We start from the raw sequence: 20,997 nt of genomic DNA, 5'->3' as shown, positions 1-20,997 counted from the left end.
TCCATCAGAGTGTCTCGTCAGCTGCGGCACGCAGGCGCGCCACCGGAATGACGGCCGCTAACGATAATCTCCGTGCACGCGCGGGCAGCGGGGCGCCGTCTCGAGGCCTGAGGGACGCTCTCGTTATTGGCCAAGGCGACCGCGCATGGATTAGCCGATTGGCCGCGAGTCACCCTTGGCCGTCCTTTTCGATCGTTCCTCGAAGCTATGTGGCCAATGGGGCCCGCGCAGTGTTCTCGCGTCGAGGAAAGCCAGGGTTCCTGTGCGCGACAATTCTACACAATTTCTTTGTCGGGACATCATTGCCCGCTCCCTCCCCAATCGTGTAAAATATCAAAGCGGCGCTGCTTTGGGTATTGCGATAATAATTATGCGGACGCTCGAGACGCATTCACGCCGCCGCTGTCGTGCTGTCCCGCTATCGACGGCGTATGCGCCTTAAAGGGCCCCTACAGTTCGGGCAAATTTTGTAGACGCGTAGGGTACAGCTTAAGTAGAACATTCGCACCACAATTGAAGTGAAGCGTTACGTATTAATGGAGCTACATGCGATTAGAAGTTACCCTCCTCCCCAGCCATGCTTTTCCTCCTCAACTCGTTCGCCGAGCGAGCGGGGCTAAGCTCCGCCTTCACTGGCCCTGCGTCACGATGCGACGTCACATCGTCCACTTCCGGTGGTTATGGAGCCCGCCCCCGCCCGCGCGAAACCTCTCCGCTAGCCGCTTGGCTGTCGACCCCAAGCGAGAGCTATCGAAGCAGCGTGCGTTGCGAGCATTCTGTCGTAGCGCCGAACGTGTCTGGTATTCCGTTAACCACAGGCAAGCTGGTCATTTCGGCAAATGACTGGAGGCATAAACTCAAGCTGATGAAGGAACTTTGGCGTAGACGTACGTGAGCGGCCTGATCGGTCTGCACGGTCCAGACACTTGTTGGCGCAGCGCTTAACCAGCCAAACAAAGTGCTAATATTGTTCTAACCAACTGTAAAACATTTTAAACATTTATAAAAACAACGTGTTGATGATTACACTCCTGCGAAAAATACGCACCAGCAGCAAAGAAGAATACGCTTCGTTGCTGCTACTGTGTATGGTTGAGCTCTATGCCACCAGGTGGCTGCACCGTGCAGACCATTCACATTTGCCCTTCTGCTCATCTCGGCTCGTCCCGTTACGGCACAGTCAAGCGGCCAGACCCTGTCCCCTTGAGCTTACGTTTGCCCTAATACGGGACTCGCGAAACGCTATTGCGTTAGTAATCTTCCGGTGTAAAGTGACGGCCACAAACGCGCAAATCCTGGCGCCGATCGGATAGCGGCAGTCCGATGCGCAGCAGCCAGTTCGCTCGTACGCTGCCTTGCAGAGGGACACGATGTCGCAGCTTGACATATTGCCAGTCGCTACGTTTGCAGTCCACAAGGCAACAAAGTCGAATCATAGTGCTCGCGAAAAGACTGAGACCAACTCTGACCGCGGAGCTCTCGTCAAAATGGAGTACGTTGTAACACAAGCAGACGACACTTGCTGTGTGCCGGAAGTGCTTAAGTGTACTGAAAAATTGTTCTTGTGCATTCTCTTTAAGCTACTTTCTTTTTATAAAAACAAATGAACTAACATTCCAACTATTACGAAGATCATTTGCTTACCATAAAGTTGGAAAAATTATCGATCACGCGCCCTGGTCAGCCAATCAGATAGCTCGCCCCACTGACGTCATATGAGTGATTTCGGTCGTATGGGTAGGGGCGGCTTAAAATTCCGCCGAGCAGTGCGCTGCGATCGGCAGCGATGTGCATTTTTAAAACCTTATAATAAATTACACGTTTTACGCAGAGCACTTAGATGTGTCAATTAATGATCAGAAGGACCTACTCTAATGACTCAGTACGTTTGTAGAAAATCGTCAAAAGCATTTCAGGGTCCCTTTAAAGGATCTTCACTCTCCAGACACGCGGACTGAGTTTGTCTGCAAGAACGACGAAGCGAAGTGGACGCACCGTCAACGCTACGCCCAATCGCGTGGATGGCGGAGCAGGGACGGCATTCTGCCTTACGCAGCTGGCTTGAACGGTGTGCGCACGCACTTTATACTAGCGTCCCGGCTGAGCTGGTGTGACTGGTCTGAGCAGTAAACACCTAGCTAACATTATCTGATATTTCTCTGGGCGCTGACTAATGCCAACGCGTTGGTCTCACCTCGTGCACCATCGAGGTTCGACGCCTTGAACGCCACTGGCGGCGCTCATCACGCGAGCATTGTGAGATGCCTGGCAGCTGCCGGGGCGCTGTTCCTTCTGCCCATCAGCAGTTGCTTTGCATGCTACATTGTGACATGTCGCAGCTGTCTATAGTCGGAAGTCCGAGGGGTTCAAGCGCAATGCCAAACCTTGCTGTATCACTGTCAATGCTCTGATCGTTCTTCACGCGAAACTGCCAAATTTTTGATGCATTAGCATTAGGAGTGTCAAAGTGGAAAAAAGTGTATGTGTGAAGTTTGGGAAGCCAGTCATATGGCAGAGGTAGAGAGGGGAGGGGAGAGCTTAGAGCATGTGTGTGTGTGTGTATTATACGGCTACGAGAGAAGGGAAACCGAGGAGCTCGACTTTTGTTATCTGGTGCAGCTGATGGTATTCTGCTCCGGACCACTGTCAGTTGCACTTAGCTCTTCGAAAAGGCAGGACGTGTGTCGGGTGAGCTCCTGAACAATACTCTGCAATGTAGTGAATGCAGTTTAAATTAGAGATCCGGGATCTCAAAGAGGTGCGACATAATGTCTAATGCATTTCTCTCGCATTTACCGCTAAATAGCCACTGAATTTAGGGACACGTAAAAGAAAACCATGGTGTCAAAACTAATCTGGAGTCCGCCACTACGGCATGCTTCATAATCTGATTGTGGTTATGGTACGCACTGCCCCACAATTCAATTAATGTTTAATAACTTGTGCCATGTGAGGCAATGGCAATGCTCAACCCTCTCAGTGGTTATGAAATATGGTGCACAGCAATGCGTCAAGCAAACACCTCACCTTGTGTGTTCTGTGTACTGGGAGACAAACAGCAGTGATGCACGCAAGGTACTGTTTAACATCAACTCACCACTCTTGTGTTGCACTGAACCTTGAAGAAACTAAACATTTGCCGTCGAGATGACTGTTAATTATCGTCAATCAAAGCAAACAGCACAGAAAGCTTCGCTTACATTAATTCCCACAGTGCGTGGGATCTGCATAATTTTTATGTCTGCTTTGTTTTTCTTAAATTCATGCACTGTAGTTTCATCAAATGCATCTCCTGCCTGAACTGGTGCCATGAGCATGTACGCAAACAATATACAATGGCCACCCAGAAAAAAAAAAAAAAAGGCTAGCCTCCTACACCGTGGCGTGAGTGTGATACCGCCTCTCAGTTTCTTTATCTCCTGCCTTCATTTTCCAAAATTTGTTGTACTGTGTCTCTAGACGTGCATCCTTTGTGTACGTGCATGGATGTGCAAGAAACACACTACACACACGCTATTTTTTTTTTTGCATACATGCAATAGCAGTGCTCTGGGACTGGCTCATCCAAATAGATTTCCCAGACTGAAATATTATGTATAGAGCCATGTTATTAGCCAAATATTATGTATATATTATTATATAGAGTGTGTGGCAGTCCCAGATGGCTATAGTTAACTTATAAGCACAAAGACTAAAGGATATCACGTGAGGTCTGTGTATCTAATTTGTATATAGGCAGGAAGCACAATTTGATGAGCATTCGCTAGGAAAATCCAACAACAAAATTAAGAGAATTCGTGCTGTGACTTCTCTTTCTCTTTGTATATGTATTCTATAAGTATGGACACAATATTTCTTCCAACTTTCCCTAACGCTTTTTCTATCTCAAGTGCTGATTGTAGTTATCTGAATTTGGTGGTGACTGAGGTATGATACATTTTACCTGATCTCTCTTTTTGAAGATATTGTAGCTTTAAGCTAGGCTCATATGGACTCGATCTAGCAAAAACATTTTTCATGCCATGCCATTTGGTGTATCGGCATTGAGCAAGGAAATTAACTAGTAGCAGAGAAGACCAAATGCCAAGTGCTGTATGAAACCTAGCATCTTGTGACACTTTGCCGTGGCGCAGTGACACATCGTTCAATCAGGATATATCTCTTATATCTGAAAGGCAATAATAATAGATATTGTTCACAAAAAGACCGTGAGCAACCTCCCTCATGGTTGCAGTAAGCTGTTTTGCAAAGTAAAATGATAGATAAGACTTAAATAGCAAATGACAACCAGGAAAATGGGCTATGCTGCTTGCCGATGGAATTGAGCTAATCGGCAAAACTCTCCACTTCAAGTGAGTGCAACTGTGTAAGTTTTTGCTGGTCTCTGTTTCTGTGGCCTTCTCGTTTCCTTTTGTGCATGGTCTTGTAAAGTGAGTGGAGTGGGCTGGCATCTTGTGGCTGACGTGCAAAGCATGTAGCAGTCCTATGCATACATGCTTGAGCTATGAACATGCATCACTAACGAGCCTCTCCTGTTCTCTTCCTTGTGCCCATCCCTCCCCCGTTTTTTTCCTTTGACATTTGGTAACACTTTTCAGTACTATAGATGGGTGAGTCCCTTTATTGCTCTTGTCATATTGTGTCCCATACATGTGTGTCACATATCTTAGGTGTGCAGCTGCTATACTCGTTTGCTTGTTCCTGGCGGGTCTTGTGGCTTGACCTTCTTGCAGCTGCTTGCACTGCTATGCCAAATGCAAACTGAGCTGTTGGTGCTGGTTGCTTTTGTGTGTGTCATTGTTTGTATTGTACCAGTGCTTTGGCATTATCCTTGTGTGGTTTTGTGGTTTTATTTTTTTCTACTTGTGTGTGTAGTTGTTTTGTGAATGGTCATTTGGCTGGGGCATTGCACACACAAAGCACAAGCATCACTGCATACAAATTATCATCTTTTCCTTCAACCATGATGCACTGTTTGTGTATGTGCTGATTTCCACTTTTTGATAGCTTAATGGCACAGTTAGTTGCACTACCTCACACCTCCTTTTCTTTTTTCTGCAATTCTGAACTTCAGCAAACTTGCACTGACATGAACAGGTGGAAGAAGGATGGTTGGAATGTAGGAAAGGAATGGAACGTTTAATTTTAATGACATTCCGCTTACATTTAATATCTGTGCTAAAAGTGTAGACAGGAAAAAAAAAAAAAGAAGAATGATTGATAGAAATGGATAATGAAATCTATTTGTTCACGGTTTCGGCACACTCCTGAAAGGGCATGTGAGGACTGGAATCTGCACTTATGTGTGCTCTGCACGTGACCATAGTTATTAGAATCCACTATGTGATTGCCACTGTGCAAACTCATTGCTACCATCAAATGCTCTTCACATAAGCTGAGGCACTCCGCAAGTAGTGGGCATCATAGCAATGGTAAATTCTCATTTGGCTGTGATTCAGATGTTTTTGTTCAAGAAAAAGATCAGAGGTTTCATATTCACCATAGAGGCTTTAGAGCACCTATGGGAGCTGCAAGTTAAATATTTAACAAAATGTACGTGTTTTCACTCTTGCAAACATTGTGTAGGCAACTCTAATCATTTATAAAATCAATTAAATTGATTGATTTTCAGTCACATTGTTTAGTTTTGATAGTACTCCATTATGTGAATAATCCCAAATAGAATTAACAGCTTCATACACAGTGAGCGTACATATTCTAGAGTATGTAGAGTAGGGCCCTCAAATATGCAGCCTGTGGGCTGTGCATGGTTTACAGGGAGGGCTTCATTGTGCACTCTGCTGGTCATGCTAACCTAAGCTGCCCAAGCCCTTGGCAATGCTGCACCCTGGAGGTGCTATGTGCAACACAAGTCATACACAATACCACTGCAAGCTTTCTTGTGCACTCATGTTTTATTATTTCTGCTTGCCATACAGTTTCTGCAATGTTTGAACATCATAGGATTTGTGTGCACAAAAGCAGGGCTTGTTTCTGTTGCTTTTGCAAGAATCACTATTTTCTGCCTTCTAGTCATGTGCACGTGCACTGTCATCTAAGGTACCTTGTGCAAAAAAAAAAGAAAAAAAAAGAAAAGATACACTGCATGTCATAGGGTCTAGATTGCTGGTAGTGTTTGAAATGACTGCTACCTGCACTTGTATGTGTCTCTCCAAAGCCCTATAATTTTACAGCCCAAATGTGTGAAATGGCATACATATTTGTGGTTACTGAGTTTTTACTTTTACTTCGCATAAAGTGTTAGGATTTACCAGATATACTCCATTAATGTGTCACAAATTATTAATTAGGCAACATTAATAAAAATTTGAGGCTCACAAAATAAAAGGCTTTAGAACACTCACGGCCATCACATAAATCAATTATGGGAAGTATTAAGGTTGATATTTCTGAATAAGAAAGTCATTGTTTATGGCTTCACAACACAATTTTTTTGTGTGTAAGAGTATTTGATGGCAGTAATTGTCCTGTGTGGCCACATGTAGGAGTGGGCTGTATTGTCTGCGTCTTTAGGAGCTACTATACATGTATATATTGTCCACGATTTCCCTTTTAACTTCAGGCATTTCTTTCCTTTTTTTTTCTTTTCTATTTGTTGCTCTTGTTCCACTCTGTTTAGGCTGAAATTGCACACATTTGACTATCTATACTGTCTGAAAAATATGAACTGTTTGTAGTGTATAGAAATGAATGCTAGCATATAGTATTGCGATGCTCTTTCAAGTTGTTATCGCAAGGGCTTTTTTTTTTTCATTGTATTATTTTTCTGTATTGGTTCTTATCACAGGCACCTAAATGTGCTTTCCATCCTTTTTCGCATTTGCATTGTTGGTTTGCATAGTGGCTTATCATTGATATTATAACTTTTGTTCTGTATATATAGTACCGTCTGGTGGTGAAGACAGCTCTGAAGCTTCTTCTTGTCTTTGTGGAGTACACAGAGAACAACAGTGCACTGCTTATGAATGCTGTCAATGTAGTTGACCATGAAAGAGGTAAGCTCTGCTGTATTGTTCATTCGCTAATATTCATCTTTATTTGGTTTGTGGCAATGTCACATGTGTGCAATGAGCATTCCTGGTCAGAATTGCAAAATATATTAGTAAAGGTATGTGTAAGTTATTTATGAAATATTAGTTTTAATTGGAAAATGTTAGTTATGATGGGATGCACAGTGCACAGGAAGTCATACGCATGAAAGTTATGATCTAGAGTTAAGATTATGAAAGCAGTGAATTAGAGGTGAAATTGGTGAGAATTGTATTTTTTATAGAAAGAATCATATAATAAATTACATAATGGTCATTATGCCAACTCATAAGTTAATTTTGATAGTGTCAAGATGATTCATTTTGCTTATAAAAATTTTGTTCAGCATAGTTACGTGATTGTCATTTGTGTGGTACTTGTCGTGTGAACACTGCCATGTAGTACTGGCTTCAATACTGTGAGCAGCTATACTGCAAAGAGGCACTTCCTGGCTACTCTTTGATTTCATAGCACTGTCTCTACTCTTATGGTGCAGTGCAGATTTCTTGTCTAGCTGGGCAAATGTTTTTGCAGGAAATGGTAGCAAACATTAGCAGGTATGACAATGTAGAGCTGGCTGCTACATATACACTCTGTTGTGCTAAACACTGCTATGTGCCATTATGCAAATGGCTGTTGTTGCCATTTTTGTTGTGTATCTGACACTTGGCACTGGGGAAGGGTAGGAACTTTTACTGCCCAGGTGCAGGACAGTTAACTTATAGTGATACCTGCTTTGTTGCACGAGATCTGAGGCCAGTGATATCAAACCCACAGCACACTGCCTGCATGCTCCATGTAAGCATGTAGTGGTTTGTATGTACCTTTGGTTCCACCAGCTTACTTGCATAACTGGCACATGTTGATATAGCAGTTGCACATTTCTTATGACAGCATCACTCTTAAATACTGCTGTCTGAGTGCTGGTAGGTGGAGGAAGCCAATGGAATTTCCTGCTGCTAGAAGTAGAAGGGTTACAACATGTGCCAAGCAAACTATGTGTGTTGTGTATAAAAAGGGAAATCTGGTAAGCTTTCATTTGATCAAATATTCACTAAACAACCAAAAATCCTCTTTTGAATTAAGAGGAGCTAAAATTACATTGATTTTCAAAAATGTTACGGAGGCTCTTAAGTCTCCTTACTTGCATTAAATACGAAAGCAGTACACTTATTCCACGCGATACTTTCCACTTGGCTTGAATTGGGCAAAGTCAATTTTGAGGGTGGGCCACCCAAATTTTGGGGATGGGGCAGGGCGGTTTTGAACGTCGGTCAACTAAATTTTTGAATTGGGCAAAGTCAATTTTGGGGGTGGGCCAGGTCAATTTTGGGAGTGGGCCAGGTTGGTTTTGAACGTGGGTCAACTCAACTTTTGAATTGGGCAAAGTAAATTTTTTGGGTTGTGGGCCCCGGTGTCCGTCCACCGCCGTGGCTGTTCACCGTGGGAGCTCGCAGCATGAGCTGCAGCAGTTCTTGTGCCGGGAATGTGATGTCATTACTTGGTCATGTGGGTTTTGGTACCATCGGATGTTAATGGCAGACGCCAGATTTTTCCATTTTGTGGGTCATATAATACTTTCGCATTAAAAATGAAATCAGAATACTAAACTCTATGCACACACACTTGGTGAGCTTTTGTCTGAGGGGGACTATTTGCTATGTATACCTTTAAGTATACTGACACTTCAGTTTAAAAGCAACAGCTGGCTGTGTGTAACTTTATCTCCTTTCTTTAGCTACTTGATCCTTTGACTTAAGGCCAACTCGCCCTATAGTTTTCATTATGGAGAGAACAAAACTTTTGCTCTTAATAGTTTAATACTTTTATCCTTAGGTGCAAGACCATGGTCCAACATAATGATGTTGCTGAATGAAAGGGACTCTGCAGACATGGAGCTGTTGGTGTACTCCATGACACTCATCAACAAGGTGCATACCTGTAGCCTTATAATTATGCATTAAACTTGCACTGCTGGATCTCATGATATTAATACCAATTGGCATTCTTGATTATACCCTTTCTTTGTGTGTATCTGTATGTGTGTCTGTGAGTGCATGTGTGCTGTATATCTCAAAAAGAAATAAATAAAGAAAAAAATGTATTAAAGTTCTTGAGTAATTGCACACTCCTGCATTTATTTCTTTGCAAGAAAAATTACAAATACATTTGAATTGCTTTCAGCTTCTGTCAGCATGGTAAGGGAGTTAGGTATACTATTTTATTTAACAAGATATCACTGTTCTTAGAGCTTTCCAATATACATAGGGCTCGTGGTTCCTCTGTGGTTAAGAACTACTGTTCAAAAAGCTGTTTATTTTTGTTTACATGACTTGTGATACTGATGCTTGTTTTACCTGTGCTTTCCAGACTCTCAATGGTATTCCTGACCAGGACACCTATTATGATATTGTTGATTCGTTAGAAGAGCAGGGAATGGAACGACTTATACAGTACTACATGTCCAAGCAAGGCACCGACTTGGATTTGCTTCAGCAATTCCGAATATACGAGGTACGTATAATTTACTACACATCTTTAACATTTGATGTCAAGTACTTTCACATTTTCCCATGTACCTTAATATGCCTTCATTACGTGCTCATGTGCATGCAAAATGCATACTACTTGCATCCTAATAGTATTTACAGGTAAACTGTTAAATCTTTAATGCTTAGTGGGGCTACTAGGCTGTATTGTATGCAGAGTCTAGAACCAAAAAATAAAAATAATGGTTCAGTTTGGGTTTCGGTTCAAGGTGCAAGGTGCTTCAATTTATATTCAATTAAATTCCAGTTTGAGGAAATACATAATTTTGACTCTTAGTGGACTGGTTGCGGCTGCATTCTTCCATTTTTTTATTTTTGAAGTTGGCTTGGTGGCTCCTGTTTTATGAGTGAGCTATGCAATGTGTCTGATATCTAATACTTGTAAACAGAATACAGTTTTGAGAGAACAGAAATAAGTATGTCATGCATTTCAGTCCTTGACTATTAATCACCGTGTTCACGTGATGAAGAAGCACAAAGCTGTCGATTTCTGTATCCTATCTTGCAGAATACCACATAAATGTGTGCCTAATGTTGTTGCTCCACAGGCTGTTCTTAAGCACGAAGATGGAGATGGGGATGGAAAAGCGCTCCCTCTTGATGTTCGGCTAAGGTGTGTAGCTTCTGCACCACACACACACACACACACACAAAAAAAAAAACACTTACGTGTCTTGCATGACTTTGCACAAGCAATATGCTACTTACACTCTCTCTCTGAAATGAACCTAGGTCTAAACTGAAGGTATTTATTATGCCAAAGTTCTCAAAGTCACCTGTGGATGAGAAGCCTTTAGTGTAACGGCATCTGTAAGCAGTATCTCTATGAAAGGGGCCTGCATGCTTATATTTAGTTTCATGCTGACGTTATGCTGTGTACCAACCCAAGCGGCCAAGGGGGGCACAGCATCTGTGAAGCATAATTGATAGATGGTTGATTCTTGGACGGTGGTTTAAAGGGACACTAAAAAAACAAATAATTCCAGCTGCAGTAGTAAATTATCCCTCCATAATGCCAAAAAAAGCCGCTCATGGTGTGAGAAGAGGCTTGGTAAACCAGAAAAGGCGGGATAACAAAAGACTGATAACACTGCCGCCTTGAAGTTTTTGCATCATCCAGCCATGATGATGGATTTTTACGGCATCTGCTTGGGCCTAGTTAAATTTTTGTGCGTAAAGATTGACTACATTGTATCGCAAAGATTCAAAGACTGATCTATGAAAGTTTGGGGACCATTTATACGTCGCAACAGCCGAAATACGAGAAAATAGTTTGAAATCCGTGACGTCACACTCATGTGCCGGTGCTGAGGTTTCGGCATGAAATTCAAGAAATAGAATTCTTACCTTCATTTTTCTTATAATAGTCAACCTTTTACTGCAAGTTTAAGTAAAATGGTGTTTTGAAAGAATGCTTTATCAGTTTAAGCTGTTTCATTATCTCTCTTCCTTTAATGTTTCAAAGGAATGCAGTGGCTATTAGAAATGCCATAGTGGGGTGCTTCAGATTACTTTTGACCAACTAGGTCATTTATCTCTGCCTAATGCTTAGTGTGTGGGTATTTTTTCATCAGACTGTAGCTGCTGCAGCTATGTAAAGCGTAATAGGTTTTGGCATTGTCATCCACCTTATTTTATCTGATTCTACAGCTTATTTCTCTATTGAAAATACATGAGTGACTTACTGATTGATCCATTCATTCACTTTCTTTCATCCTTTCGCTCTTTTATTTGTTTATTGCATTGTAAAATTATCTGCGCATTATTTGTGTGAGCAATCTCTCACCTGCATTCTAACTGTGCCTCGGTAAGGCCCAAATCAACATGCGTTAGGCGTCTCAACGTGCTTGCTTGCCCATGAGGAGTTAATATCTCAAAGGACCACTCAGCAGAGTTCATTGGGCATTAGTGCTTTCGCACTCACAACTCGTAAGACATGCTTAGGTGTCCTTGGACTTTTTTTTTTTTTCAGATCCTGATTGGTTATAGTGCCATTACCTTTATTTTATCTGGAATCTCCTTTAACAGTGCAGCTGGTGACTGCTATAGTATTGCTTGTGCTTTCAGTACAACGAAGATGTGTGGGAACAGCTCCAACTTCCATGTCAATTAACACAGTGATAAACACATTCCTGATGTATAACTCTGAACCCACTGCCTCTCTTTTAATATTAAGGTCATGGTTTGCAGACTATCATACGTCATAGCCACCTTTCTGGATTCATGTGTTTTGAATTTGTCATTACCATTGCAGTAAAGCTTCACTAATATGTGGGCATGTAAGTCACAGCTTAGCGTTCAATGCAAGAATATCCCTTGCCTGACTTTCTCAACTCTAAATTTGATCTTTTGAACCATGGCATGCACATTTTAGGTATTCTTTCCTGTCTTTCCACCACCTATACTTTCACATTGTTCCACTGAACTCAGAATATTTTTTTTATCCATTTTTTCACTGAACCCGCTGTGATTGCGTAGTGGCTGTGGTGTTGGGCTGCTAAGCACGAGGTCGCAGGATCAAATCCCGGCCATGGTGGCCGCATTTCAATGGGTAGCGAAATGCGAAAGCACCCGTACACTTAGATTTAGGTGCACGTTAAAGAACCCCAGGTGGTCCAAAGTTCTTGAGTCCCCTACTACGGCGTGCCTCATAATTAGATTGTGGTTTTGGCCGTAAAATCCTATGATTTATTTATTTTTTTCGCTGAAGAAGTGGATCAAGGGGAGAGAATTTACTTAACTGGATTGGTAGTGCTCCCGCTAGATTTGTTTAGTATGCTTCTGTGCTTGTATACTATCAACACAAAAAAAAGTTATTTTACCATCTTTTCTGGGCATCTAACTATGTAACTTTGAATTACATTGCACTATAATTTCTTTTAAACATTCTTTTTTGTTTGCTGAAATAAATTCTTTCAATTGCATTTAAGTGTTTGTGTGTGTTCTGAGAAAATTCAGGAATACTTTCATACTGTTTTCTTGATCAGAATGACATCAGTGGTATTGTTAAAAACATGAGTAGCGTGAAGTGTCAAAATACAGTTTACAGTTTTTTCTTTGTCCACACCATAGAACTGTGGAATGTTTTATCCGGTCATGATCGATCGTCATCACCTACCAAATTCCTCTTGTATATTGTTAACCACTGATTTTTGTTGCATCTTGTTTTATTGTCTTTCTTCTTTTCCTTCTTTGCCACCTCTGTATTTTCTACTCCCCGCTTCTCTGTTAGCCCTGTGGGGCTGCAGTATGTTGAAACAAACAAACAAACGCCTTTATATACCCTTTATTTCCCTCGCAATATGTACATTGACGTGGAAAGTTAGAAAGGGTTCCGTCTTACATTTTCTCACACCTTCTCGACTGGTTAGTTTGCAGCCATGAACCTTAAAATTTACGCACATGAGTAGATGCAGTTGCATATGTAGTGTTGTTCTGCATTGGATACATGGTGACATATTGGCATGTTGTGGTCAAATGGCTACACAGAATGTTATAAAGCACCTTACTCTGGCTTGAGGATTTAACAGGTCAGAGTCAATATTTAATGAAACCATGACAACTGGCCAGATGAGGTTAACGTCCATGCTGGTTTTTGTCATAACGACTCCTGCCCAGACGGGCTGCATGTACCACACAGCATCCCTTACCTGTAGTTTTTTTTTTTCTCCAACTCAGGCAAGTTCCTCGTAGTCGCAAGTCAAGTAGTAATGATGAAAATGAGAGGCGGAAAAGCCGACGCCACTCGCTGGGAAACCTTGCTCCAAATAGCACGAGTCCTTTCAAGCAGCGGCCTTCACCACTTGCCAAGACACCTGAAGCCACCAGCACATTTCCACAATGGAGGAGAAGGTATGTACATCTAAACATATTCATTTAGAATGACAGAGAGCTGAGCTAGTTGGTAAGGATTCATGATGCAGAAAAGGGTAAGGCCTGCAGACACGGACACATGAGAAGAGACGTGGACAACACAAACGCCGACTATCATCTGAAGGAAGCACTGAGGCGAAAAAAGAAAGAAGACACAAAACTCATCTGCGCATGCTCTGGAGTGGTAGCACCACGTGTCAATCGTGTACACAAAGCCGGTCTACGTGAGAGATGACTGTTGAGGCAATTGATCTCTTCCTTATGTAAGGTAATCGAAGGCTGACTCACGCACGCACTTCCACCATTATTGATATGCCATGCCTCGAGCATAAGACGCGTATCTTCATTCCTATGCCTGTACAATATCGCGCATTCATCTAACTCAGGTGTGCAGTTACAATCTTGGCAGTCTTGGCAATGTAAGAAAAGATTAGAAGGTGATCCACCGGTTAACGGCCTTTTATGTTCCATTAGCCTCTGATTGATACCCCGCACCATTAGCCCTATGTAGAAATGGCCCCACAGCTAAAGGGAACTTTATATACCACACCCATAGGGCAGTCAGTAAACCTGCTGTTCTTATTGTGCTTCACTGGACAAATATCTGTTCTTTTTTTGCCTTTCACCTGCTCCTTTTTCCTCTGCGTGGCAGCGCATACTGTACCTAGCTTATTGGGAGCAGTGAAAACAACATTAACACCATAGCTACTTGCAACTTTTTTAAGCCAGTGCGATACTGAATGAATGTAGGAATAGCCACGACTCTTTTCTTGCTGTTACTGCTTTCTGTAATCACGTCCGTTCTCCTAGAAATCGACTTCTTTAGGCGTTCAACCACAGTGGTCACTGCCACACCAGGATAACCTGCTTCTAATAGGCGCCGGACCTGTGCATCAAAACTGGCACTCATTTTGTGCATGCACGATCTGGTGAGAGAAGACTTAAGGCACGACATGGCATTTCCGTTTTTTACTACTTTGGAATGCTTGGATTAAAAGTTTAACAATGGCTTCGAAGATCTAGGGGAGTACTGCCAACAAACATGATTTTGTTTGAAGACCAAGGAAATGTCTAGAAACAATATTATGTGTTTCTGTAGAAATTCCTTCGTAAACTTTAATCCTCCTCCATTAAGTTTAAATTGCTCACTTACAGAGGTAGCAGCGGAATCAAATTTGTCCCTATTGCAGAAAATCAGGTACAGTGAAACCTCGTTAAACCGTAGTCGGCCGGAGCTCGGAAAAAGTACGTACTAAACGGTAGTACTGTTTAAGCGAAATAGCATGAGATCGCCCACTTACCTGTCGATAACGGAACTCAGAGAGAGTGCGATGAAAGGGGAAAAAAACATGCAGTATTTATTCACTTCGCGGGACGTAAGTGTTATTTTCGTTTGATGTCGCGGCGGCCTAGCACGACGACAGCGGCCTCAAACTTACTGAAGCTGCGTGCCAGCTTCTCAGCCAGCCCCCCTCTTCTCGGCAAACACTCGCACGGCACGACAGATTCCTCGTTGGCGTTACGTATTCTCCGTGCACGCGCGCAGTAGTGCTGCATAAGTCCCGTGGCGCCTTTTTCATTGCCGGGTGCCGGAGTTCGGAAAACTTTTCGTTTGGAATAGTTACGTTATCGCGCCCCTGTTCTTGCGACGATCGCATTCACGAGGCTGACGTAACGCGCAGCTTCTGCCACTGTCGGGCCTGAATAGCCCGTGCTGTCGATTTCCGTGTCGTCCTCATCACTGTCGCTAGTTGACACTTCGGCAACAACAGCGGCAACGATGGTGAATAGTCGAACCTCGTAGCCAACATCTCTTCGTGGTCGCAGCAGCGCTGCCGAGCAACTTCGCATTCCAAATGCCACACACTGTAGTCAACAGCAGATCCATGTCGCAGGCCAGCGCCGACTTCTTCGTGTCACGTTCGGTAGCACGGACGATGTCTAATTTTTCTTCTATGCTGAGCACCCGGCGTCTTTTTTATCCTAGCTTTGACATGACGCGAGTCCTCGCTTGCACGACGCCACAACGCTCTCTGGCATGGCGTCCATGCGGCGTCGAAATGATGTTGATGTTGATGCGGCTTCACATGCAAACGCACAGGGCGCTTGGAGGCCGTTGTACCGATCTCTGAGGCTTGTTGTTCTGCCGGGCCGCCCGATGGAGACGACGCACCGCCATGTTTGCACGACGAAAAGTGGAAACGCTACGTTTTAACCGATGCGTACGCAATAAGCTGGTACGGTTAATGCGGATACAAAATACATTATGTTCAATGGCCGCTGAGTCGGGGAATTGACTTTACTACTTTTAAACCGAAACTACTGTTTAAGCGGGTACGGTTTAACGCGGTTTTACTGTAATCATCAGCGTAACAAAAAACCTTAATAACACAATCGCCTAAGGCCTTGTCTAAGCAGCTGTCAATCTCGCTCAGGTAAATATCACTAAGAATAGAGGCAACCTTTGAACCTATACTAATTCCTGATTTCTGCAGAAACACGCCATCTCTCCACCCAACCAGCGTCGACTTTAAGTCATTGAAAGAACTTCAAGCAAAGCACCCGTGGAAACACCGCATCTGTCTATAAAAGCCAACTCTTGTACTTGTTCCTTAATGCGCTTATTTACAGAATTTAGCAACCTGTCATGCGGCAAGGGGTAATACAGGTCTTCGATATCCATACTAAATCTGTACAATCACCAGGATTTTCCTCGTTAAAAACTGATCTAGTGCCTGAGAGTTACACAAGCGAAAAGGGTCTGAAAGAACTAGTGAAATTACGCAGTTCTATAGGTAACTAGCCACACAGACCTGCCGTGTCCCTTTTTCTGACACTATAGCACGAAAAGGAATCTCTTGCTTATGGGTCTTCACCAAGTGAAACAGTTCTAAGGTGAGGTTATGAAATTGGATAGATGCATTGTAGTGCCCCTTTTAGACATTCTGTCCTTTTGTGTGGCAGAAGCACTATGGTGGCCTTCATAAAAGGGAAATTTTCAGTAGAGGCTGCTTCGAGTTTCATCATAGTATATCAGGTCAAAGTAAGAGATAGACTTTTACTTGAAACACTCAGCCTATTTATTGCCAGATGGCAAGTAACGAGAACAGATTACTTGACTAGTGATCTCATATGTTATGATAGTCATCTTAATGACCATGACGTCCTGTCTCAGTAAAGTAGTAGATTGTGTACTTAATCTTTGCCTTGCTCAGTACGATTCCAGATTGGGAAACGTCACCATGCATGGCTTAGAGTATATTGTGCCAGTTTTTCACATGGCGTAATATTGTTTAAATGAGCCCATCAGGGTGAACTGGATCATTGAAGTTAGAAATGTGCTTGTGTTAAATGTTGTTGAAAGTGGCTCATAGAACTATCAATTTTATTTAATGATAACTTTATTTGAAAGATCCTTTGTTAAGTGTGCTGTTTAAGGTAGTCTATGTGTTACTGCTTGCTTGACTTCATGTTTCAGTACTTATGCTGTGGTGCACTTTTATGCATGTTTTTAGGATGTAGACATGAATAATTTTCCGGTACTTGCAGGGATGTGAACCAAAATGAGGAGCCAGTGAAAACACCTGACCATGGAAAAAATGGGATTGCTCACAATGATGTTGATACCCCAGAAATAGGTGAATTGAGTGTACATTTAACTCCTTAGACTAACAAATATTAAGAACAGAGTTTTTTGTTGACTGCTTTTGCATAAATAAGTTATGTTTTGGTTCATTCAATTATGAAGCATGCAGGGCATGATGTGAACAGCGTAACTTTGGGAACTGCTAAATCTGCAAAGAATGAAGATCTTTAGTGTACAAACAATAGTCATTCCGGGGAGCCTTCTGTGTGCACAACTGCCCTGGAAGCATAATTATTACTTTTTTCATTTCAGAATATGTAAAGATGCGCAGTTGTATGTGGACACATGCTATCAAAGACAAATTAATAGCTCTGAAAAACTTGCTTTCTTTTTAGCTTGTTGGCACAGCTTACAATTAAGATGCAATTCACTGACTGCACATATAATTTTGCTGACCGGAACTTTCATGATCAAAGGCTGCATGTTCAGGCTGTAAAAAAATTCGTCTGTTTTGTGGGTCAAACTTCTCTTATCTCATTATAGTGTTGTGATCTAGCTATGAAAGCATGTCAGTACATACTAGGTAACATGCATTTTGAGGTTGACCTACTGTTTTGAACAGCATTGCATAGACGTTCAATTTCATTTAAAATTAATAAAATGGTAAAGAAATGCTGTGCAATATTGTTTTCATATTTACAACTTAAAAACTGCAGTTCGGCGCTGTTATCTTGTGAGGGAAGGGGACAATTAAGGTCTGGGAGGCTGTAGCTTTGCTTGTGTTGCTTGTTTTCTTTCACCTGTAATAAACTTGCTTACATTCTACCATTACACATGTGCCAGTAACTTTATGATTAGAATGATGTCTTGCATGAATTCGTGATATATGTTAACTTTGTCTTTACAAACACATAAATGAAACTCTTGAATAACCACCAGCAAACAGTTATACCCACAGTTTCTGGACGCTACTTTAAGGGTGAAATTGCCCATGGTAACATTGTGCACAATGTGAGGTCTCACTTAGCTATCCATAAATGCTCTTTCTCCTTCTAATTACAATTATTTGCATTGTGAAGTAGTTTCATGGTGGTGTATTGCTGCACATTATCAGGTAAATTAAGGTTAAGCTTCTAACATGTGCAAAACTTTGCATGAGTAACATTATTCAGCATAGCCACAGGAACAGTGTGCCAGCTGCTGGGGCACTACTGCCTTCTGAAAACCTATTTCCCGCTAACTGCTGGGCATTGCAGCACACTCTTAGCACAGGAGGCTTGGTCGATGCATCCATCTGTGAAGGAAAATGGGATGTGGAACAGAGAAAAAGAGAATATCTTTGGTTACATGCAGACTAACTCGTCAGTTTCCTCTAACTTGCATTATATAGGCTTCTACTAATGTAAGCTGGTTCTATGGTGTGAGAACTGTATTCACTATATTGCACTGCAATATGGCTGTTTATATAACCAGAGGCAGTTAAGGTGACATAAGATTGCTCATCACATTATTGTTGTAAGTGCTTACCTTGCTTTTCTAGTGTCCACCTTAGTGCAGTTGCATTGGTCTTGCTATCTAGCATTGGTAAGGTTAAAAACGTTGTGCATGTGCAATATAGGGCTTTAGAACTTGCTCCAACCGCAGATTTGAGTCGTATTTTGAAGTATTTTATGTGCATAATGGGCATTAAAAAGCTTACACTTGACTTTTTCGATCTATTTTACTGCCGCCGAGCAACACGCCTCCAGGAAAGATGCCTTTTCATAAAACTCTTCGTTTACAGTTAAGGAGCTGTTACATAATCACAGCTCTGTACTAATGCATTTCATCAAGTGCGAAACAATTCATTTATGAAAAAAAAAAGGCAACCTCACACAGTATCATTCATCGTCTGTCTGATACTGCCTCTGAAAGGCAGTGGTTCCGTAATGTAAACCATTTACGACTTACAGAATTTCAAAGAGACTGGCATTGTTTTATTTTTCTGTAATTTTCTAGCTGAATTAATTCCTTTTCTATGGAAGAATGTTGTTGTAGTGACCAATATACATGACTTACCTTTATTTTCTCTGTGCTGTTGTAGATGATGTTGTAAATGGCATTACTCCTGCATTAAGGCGAAGGCGAGAGCGGGATGCTCGTAATCGTTGCCTCATCAGAGAACAGGAGGAAAATGGACGTGATCATCAGACAACCGTTTCACCACCTGTCCCATCTCCACCTGCAAACTTCACCGAGAAGCAGCCTCAGAAAGGTATGTGAATCAAGTAGATTTATTTTATAAAGAGTCTTTTTTGCACTCTCTATGTTACTATGTGCTAAATTTTGCTTTCATGCCATTTTCTTTCCTGTATGAGTTTGATGAGCTTCTGTTGAGTCATCTATATTTTTCTCTGCCTAGAGAGCAGGGGCCAGTGTCACAAAATATGCCAGCTTACTTAAGTAGTTTTCAAGATTTTTCTAATGCCTTGGCTATTGTTGCATTATTGTCTTGTGTGCTATTGGCAAATCCATGAGCACTGGCCATTTACAAACTACACTTACATAAAAAAAAATGCATTTAGTCCCAGAAAATTACTATGTACTGTTATGCTTAGCAAAGGTTGAGTGCACTGTAAAGGTTCATTGTAGCAGTACATTTATGTCTGTTTCTGTTAGTAGGCATGACATTGGAATTCCGTTATCTGTTTGCAATCGGATATCTTGTCAGCAAAGCCATGCACTCTTGAATGCCTCTTAACCATGAAGTTCCCATTTATCTTCTCACTGGATTTGTGGCACTATCTATTGGAAGCCACTAAAACGTGTTCTCAATATTTTACCTATTTTCCTGAAAGAGAAGTGCATCGTGTATGTAATTTAACCGCCATGGTGGTTCAGCAGCTGTGGTGCTCTACTGCTGACCACAATGTCATGGGTTCGATTCCTAGCCACAGCAGCTACATTTTGATAGGGGAAGAATGCAAAAATGCTCATGCATCGTGCTTCAAGTGTACATTAAAGAATCCCAGGTGGTCAGAAATAATCTGGAACCCTCAACTGCAGTCTCTCTCATAGCCCTTCCATTCATGTGGTTTGAGGTGGCTCTATGTGGAAACAAGACACCGTATGAGTGGTTCGCTTGATTGTGCACATTGAATTTGGCATTGTGGTTGATCATGGTGACCTCCTTTCATATAAATTTTGTAGAGAAGATGTGCGAAAATTATAGTATGTGAGAATTGCTTCATCAAAGACAAGAGTTTTGTTTCTCTTTTAGATGTCCTGCACATTTCACAGAGGATTTCCGCTAAAGGAAATAAGAAGCTGTGCTTTCATTCACAAATCAATGAAATCAAAGTTTATTGAGACAAATGTTCATTATGGAAGAAAGCTAGGGGATAGACCACACTTCATTTATCGACAAGACCAGCAGAAATTCACTACTTGTTAATGAAACAAAGTTAGCTGAAAACACATAGTTTATTACTCCATAACCTGCTCCATAAACTTTAGTCTATGTGCTGGAGAATCCCTTCATGAATTTCACACACTGCGAAGCAACAGTTCTGAACACCAAAAATAAATATTTTATGACACAGCTCACAGGGTCAAACTTGCTTTTCAATATCAAAATATACAAAATATGTTCTGGTTAAAACGACTAGAAAGTGGGTGCTTGTTTCTGGCAAGCAACAGTGCTTGTTAGAAACAAGCATCATTGTAGGGCCTCAGGGATGTAACTCTTTCCTTACCAGGCCAAAAAAAAAAAAGAGAGAAACGAAATGATCGATTTGATCGACAGTTTTTCGATACATTGTTAAACATTGCCGTTGAAATTCTTCCACAAGCAAGGCACCATATGAAATGATGACAACACTAAGTTAGATTTGGTCATTTTTGGCTCTCGAGAGAGTCTGGAAGAATAGAACCTTGAAAAAAGGCATAATTGAAACTAGC

The 20,997-nt window shown here is 41.8% G+C and overlaps 1 protein-coding gene across 1 annotated transcript in view; it reads left to right on the top strand.

Annotated features, from left to right (window-relative positions):
- Fhos (Formin homology 2 domain containing) overlaps positions 1-20,997 on the top strand; it is a 289,796-nt gene that overhangs the window by 233,554 nt on the left and 35,245 nt on the right. The window contains exons 12-18 of the mRNA XM_065443135.2: positions 6,905-7,016; positions 8,887-8,981; positions 9,421-9,564; positions 10,148-10,212; positions 13,278-13,451; positions 17,022-17,110; positions 19,142-19,312. Of these exons, the coding sequence (XP_065299207.1) occupies positions 6,905-7,016; positions 8,887-8,981; positions 9,421-9,564; positions 10,148-10,212; positions 13,278-13,451; positions 17,022-17,110; positions 19,142-19,312 (850 nt within the window). The remainder of the gene's footprint in view (positions 1-6,904; positions 7,017-8,886; positions 8,982-9,420; positions 9,565-10,147; positions 10,213-13,277; positions 13,452-17,021; positions 17,111-19,141; positions 19,313-20,997) is intronic.

Source organism: Dermacentor albipictus, chromosome 1, assembly GCF_038994185.2.
Source record: "Dermacentor albipictus isolate Rhodes 1998 colony chromosome 1, USDA_Dalb.pri_finalv2, whole genome shotgun sequence".
NCBI lineage: Eukaryota > Metazoa > Arthropoda > Arachnida > Ixodida > Ixodidae > Dermacentor > Dermacentor albipictus.
Note: the sequence above shows the minus strand (reverse complement) of the source record. Positions and strands in the feature narration are given on the sequence as shown.